The following is a 6,000-nucleotide window of genomic DNA, read 5'->3' as shown; positions in this document are numbered from 1 at the left end:
GAATGGGATCCAATGTATTTTCTTGTAGAGCTATGGAAGTAGAATGAGAAAAACATGTTAAAATTATTTTCCCAATTCTGTTTTTTTTTCCATTTAATTCTCCTTTGACACTTTTTCTCCCAGATAATACTTTATTTCATCTATGATTGTAAAAGCAACACATAACCTAGCATTTACATGGACATCAGACAGGCTTGAGTTCAAATTTTGCTACTTAATGACTGTGTGTTTGTACACAAGTAATCGATCTCTCTATGCCTTGGTTTTCTCATCTGAATGGTTATTATAATAGTTTTTTCAGAAGATTGTTATGGCGGTGAAATTAGAAAGTGTATGTAAAGTGCTTAGCACGGTATCTGGCACAGTGATTGCTCAGTACATAAATATACACAGCTGAAATCATGTTCAATGTAGAAAAGATAAAAGTCTGTGAGACCAGGATATAGCTGGAGTCTTTTGTCCCGGATCTTCACGGCGTTGCATTAAAAGAAAACCTACATCTGACTCCAGAAGCTTGGATAATAATCTTTTCTTTCAGATAGACTTTCTCAACCATGGTTCACGTGAACCACAGAGCGCACAAAATGGCCAGAATCTCTTTTTTCTCCCCTGAGGATGCTACCTAACTAGGCCCATTCTAGATGCGCGGGAGAGCTCACAAGAGCTCACGGTGCAGTACTTGCTTCAGGGCACCGAGGCTTGGTCCTCTCCCCACACCCTCCCCCTTTAAGGAAAGCTGCTCTGGTGCTTCTGGAAGACCTGGTGCAGGGCTCAGCATAGTGCTGCCGATCCTCCCTGGAAACGTTCTCATTTTCTCCAGCCTTCTATTGACAGCTGAAATCTTTCCCTCCCTCGCCCGTGTGATTTGTTCCCAGAACACCATTCATTTGTTCCTACTCCATATTGTGCTCGACACATACTCCGTGGTTCTGACAGGTATCCTCTTTTCTTGAAAGAACAGTCGCGCGCGTCCCGGTCCTGGTGCGCTCCCTCTCCTCTTGGATTGCTATGAAGCACATCACCAAGAAAACGCATGCCCGTATCTGGACTATACAGCAGTAAACGCTGACACTTCACATGCAGACTTCTAAGAGCCATCTGGATACCTTGCTGCTGCTAAATGCCTCTCCTTGACTAAAGCTGTAGAATGATCTGGGCATTAATCTAAATGGGCCGTGATTTGTGCTGCTAAGGCTTTTGCGGGACTGGTGCTGTATGGTGGAGCACATTTCCTCTTCCTGGAGCCGTTTCTTTTTCCAGCTGCTCTTCAGCGCTGGCAAGGCTCCTGCTGCCTCCCAGTATGGGAGAAGGCACCAGTACCTCTTTTGGGGGACAGGGCCATGACGTCTTCTGTGTTAGCAAGGAAGAATAATATTAGGTAGGCAATTAGCAGTGTCTACCACAATTCATAGAATGGAGTATCATCTAGTCATTACTTTTCGAAGAATATTTATTGACGTAGGAAAATGCTCACAATATGTTAAAGAAAGCAGGGTACACATCTGCAAATACAGTATGATCCCAATCTTGTAATAAAATGAATTATATACGCATAGAAAAAATACAGGACAGACCTACACTAAAACATTAACAGGTGATTATCTCGGTGGTGGGATTTGGGTGGATTAACTTTATTTAATTTTCTGCATTTTCCAAACTTTCACCAATGAACCTCTATATTGCCTTTACAATGGTGGGGTAGGGTGGGGAGAAGCCCATACAAGGGACACCTGACACCTCGGACTGGGAGGCGGCCAGACTGATGTGATAAAGGGATACTCAGTACTTGCACTGCCTCAGGCAGTGTCTCCATTTATAAAGGAGGGAGAAGAACCCCTGTCTGTCCACCTCCCAGGACCACTGGGTGAGTGAAAGGGCCCTACGCGCCGATGGGTTGCTACTCCAATGGCTCGAGTGCCTTACTTCAGGACACACACTTCCTTACCATGTCGAAAGTCAGGAGGGCTGTGGGCACTCAGACCATAGAGTGCGGGTGGCCAGCGTGTTCTCACCATCCCCACTGCGGGCCACCGTGGCGAGCATCTGTCTGGGGAAAGCTGGCAGCCCACGTCTCTAACCCAAAAGATTCCAGGCCCTTGTTTGAAATCCAGTCCTGAGCAAGTTTCCCGCTCACAGTTCAACTCCAGGTCCCCTCCCTGCTTAGTTCCTTAAACTGTTCTGCTGAAATGGTTATTGCTTAAAGTGGCCTGAGAATGCCCTCTGTCCAGCATTCCAGAGCCCTAGGAGGCAGAGCGAGGACCTGGGTGGTCAGGGTGGGGAGGCGCAGGAGGTGCCGGGAGTCGGGCCGGCCAGACTCGGACTCCTATTGCTGTGACACTGGGAAACTGAGGCCTTCCAGAGATGGTCTCCCACATGAGATGCGATGAGGTTACATGTGAGAAGAGACACAAAAAACCCAGCCCATAGTAAGCACTCTGCAGATGTTCGTTCTCTTTCCGTGAGCAAAATGAGGTCCCTCGTCTCCCCCTGCAAACGCTCTCTTCAAAAACAGAGCTTAGTGCCTGGCGTGGGGAACCTCAGAGAGAACCCAAACTCCTTGAAAGCACAGGAGCACAGCTACTTACACAGGCCATTGGGACCCTCTGCATAAGCTGGCAAGATGCTAGTTCAGGAGACACGTCTTCAGGCCAAAGCTATTTGATTGTAGAAATTATAAAAATACTCTAAAAATGCATTTGTAGAATGAAGTAACAAAAGTACTTTTTTCTAAACCTTTCCCACATAATCTTATGAATTACCGAGTTGCATTTCATTTACTGTTAAAACGAGGGTTACCCACCACTTCTCTAACCATCGGGATGAAAATCGTGAAGTGGGTTGTATTCTTCCTAGCCTTTTATTCTGGAGTATTCTGGATTTACTCAGTTTTTAAAAATAAACTCTGGGTCATCTCTATGCGAACTTGTCTATGGGCTGTACTGTTTGTACAGATCTTTCTGGGTCAACCAGACTGTCCTTTGGGAAACAGACTGTCCCAGACTGGTGATGCCTGGAGTGGTGTTCCTCCTTCTCTCCGCCTTCCTGTCCAGTTTTCTGTTGACCTTCGGTGGCTTTCGGTAGACCTGTCTTCCATCTGTCGGCCTCCTTTGCCACTTTTTATGGGCTTGAAAGCCAGAGAACTAAACCTGTTATAAATGTATGCAGATTTTAGTAAATAAAAAGATTCTTGAGGATCTCTCCTATGAGTAAATTGCAAGAAACTCTAGTGACCTCTTTTGGTAGCTCAAAGGCCTTTTAAAATTCCATCCTTGAACTGTTGTTTTGCCAGAGAAGACACTTCTGGCTAAATGACCTCTTTCACTAATACTCTGTGTACTTTACCTATCCTTAAAAAGGCTCTTGTGGTAGGTGAGATAATGGATGTGAAAGCACTTCAGAGAAGCACAAATTCTGGGATATTGTTTACCCCAGGTATCTATAAAGAAACACACAGAGATGGCTACATTGAATCAACCCCAATGTTTTATTTAATTTAAAGTTTTAAAAGGCAGTGGTTAAGCACATCATCTATGTGTATATATGTATGTATGTGTGTGTTATCTACATACATACACATATAAAAGGAAACCGACCCCTTTAGGCTTTAGCCACTGACTGACTAGGCCCGCTGTCTACCGCAGGATCCATTTTCTACTTCCTCCTATGACCAATTCTAGAAGTAAAAATAAACAGCTTTAATCAGTTTAACAGTAACTACTTGTGTTTCTTTCTCTTTTTTTAAATAAATAAAGTTACCATTAAACTGATCACCTAGGGTAGAAAGGCTGAACACACACACAGGCACACACACAGTCCCCAATTTAAAACCTGTGACATATGAATGACCTGTATGTACAGATGGGTGCCGCTGACTCCCTCTACCCCCGGCAGAGGCCACACAAGAACCCCCAGGACTCGGGGAGTCCCAATCCCCTCTGCTGGATCGGAGGATGTGTGTTCCTGGCACCCTGGGTCAGAGCTCAGAATGCACACTCCCATGCAGTGATACAGACGGGGGAGGGGGGGGGGGGGAGTTCAGTTCTATGGGTCTAGTGTTAAGGTACATAAGGGAATAAATAGGCATTTGTAGCTGCCTCAGAACTAAACCATCATTTATAACCCTTTATGGGGAGAAATGTATTCTGAAGTTCTAGATAAGCGACATACAAACTTTCAGAATGTAATCAGTTTGCAAGTCTGGGGCTGTGTGTGTGCGTGTTTGTGTGTGCACTTCCACATCTTTATACAAAATTGAAATGAAGAGTGGGGCTAGGTTTATGGAGCAGCTGCTTGGCTTCCACGTGGTCAGTCCTGATCTAAGAAGTCGCTTGCCTCAGCCCTTGTTTATCAGCAGCTCGTTCTGCTTCTCACGTGCCGCTGTCTGCTGGAGAGATTCAGGAGGGCAGCTTTCACCGGTGAGAGGAAGGACGCGACTCTATCTTCTAAGAACCTTGGCAAACAGAACGGCCAGATTCAACCAGGACTGCTTTGCAGAACGAAGTCCTTTCAGTTCCATCCCGATGAAGTGGAATTACTCTTTCTCTGTGTTTTTAGCCCCTGCAACTCCATCTAACTGCAGCTCTGTACGAATGCCTCGGTATCGCAAAAACACAGGATCACCTCTTAAATATGCTGGATTCTCAATGAGTAAACCAGTTAATGTGTTTCTAGCCAAAGCAAGGGCATAAATGTTTTAGAGAAAAGACTCCCCTGGAGCTACAGAGAAAAGATGCTGATAAAAGCAATATTGAGAGTTGGGCAGGTGACGCTTTTAGTCTGTGTCAGAGCTGGTCTCTTCGATGACAGAGTACTGGTTGAGTGCTTCCTCCAAAGGCGTTATTGTCCCATCAGGTTTTAGTCCCATTGGTTTAAGCAACTCCTCTCTGGAAAAAGAGATAAAAGAGAGAAAAAAAAAGTATTCACCAGCATCACACACACACCCCTCCCCCCGCCCAAATCCACATCCTTTTAAAAAGAAAAGTCTTTAAAAACCAAAGTATTTTTCCTCAAGCTCTCTGTGTGTTTGTAACAGGAAAGATGAAAGGGGCATGGAAAGAAAAAGAGGGAGATCAAAGACTTCATTCACACAGGCCAAACCTACTAAGCCAATTAAAAGTATGAAAAGTCAAGGTCTAAATGGGCTCAGGACAAGGAGCAGGTCTCTTCTGTTTTTAATAATTAACTTTTTTTTTTTTTTCCTTTTGTGGATTCGTTGTTTTAGTGAAGTTGAAGCTGCCAAAATTTCACGGGTCCCAGTGGGCCAGGCATACGATCAAGTGGCTGACTTGATATGTATGGATTTCATTCAGTGGAATAAATCGGTCAGATTTGATTCTGCCTCTCCAATCTACAGCAATACATAAGTACTTCTCAATCCAATCCAAGTCAGCTGGCCTTCCCCACCCTTCTCCCTTCTCCCTCCTCCCTCCCTCTTATTTTCTTCTCTCTCTCTTTCCTCCTCCTCCTTTTTTTTTTTTTTTTTTTTAAACACCATTGCTTTTGTTTGTGGCAGTTTAATTATGGGATTGACAGCCATTTTAATCTCTTCAAAGCTCCCCAACTGCCTCTTTTCAGCTAATCCAATTATATCTACTCCACGAGTTACAGCCTCATCTAAAGATGATTAATTATTGATTAAGTCAATCAAAAAGCATTAGGAAAGATTTATTTAATCTCTTCATAGGCTCTTATTTATTACATGGAGATTATGGCAAATGTACCTGTTGAGTTGCTAACTCTAGCCCTCCTCCTGCCCCCAAAATGTCAGACTTTACAAGTAGCCTTGAAGAGGCACATGAGCTGCTTCAAATTTATTTCTCAAGGAAATGGGCATCACCCCCTGAAAACATATATATAACCAAGAACCCACATGGCAGCAGCTTAATGTTGGTGGGATCTGGAGTAAAGGGAAACAGTAAAACCTGCTTTCCCTCTGCCTCCTTGCTGTTGGCCCTTAGGCCGGCACAGAGAAGGGTTCCCGCCTGGGGAGGGTCAGCCACA

General features: G+C 44.5%; 1 protein-coding gene across 5 annotated transcripts in view; it reads right to left on the bottom strand.

Moving 5' to 3' along the window:
• Positions 1–3,465: 3,465 nt before the first annotated feature.
• The window catches only part of RIC8B (RIC8 guanine nucleotide exchange factor B), a 104,531-nt gene continuing 101,996 nt past the window's right edge, over positions 3,466–6,000 (bottom strand). For 3 of the 5 annotated variants that reach the window (XR_013556667.1, XR_013556668.2, XM_078449518.1), the window contains one exon: positions 4,698–4,883. Coding sequence is in view for 2 of the 5 variants with exons in the window: in XM_078449517.1 (XP_078305643.1) it covers positions 4,772–4,883 (112 nt within the window). In the remaining 3 variants the exon portion in view is untranslated. Of the gene's footprint in view, positions 4,884–6,000 lie in introns of all 5 variants that reach the window. The other 2 variants (XM_078449517.1, XM_078449519.1) reach the window with 1 other exon arrangement.

This window comes from Panthera onca, chromosome B4 (genome assembly GCF_046562875.1).
Source record: "Panthera onca isolate mPanOnc1 chromosome B4, mPanOnc1 haplotype 2, whole genome shotgun sequence".
NCBI classification, from domain to species: domain Eukaryota; kingdom Metazoa; phylum Chordata; class Mammalia; order Carnivora; family Felidae; genus Panthera; species Panthera onca.
The sequence above is the reverse complement of the archived record's forward strand: the minus strand, read 5'-3'. Positions and strand labels throughout refer to the sequence as shown.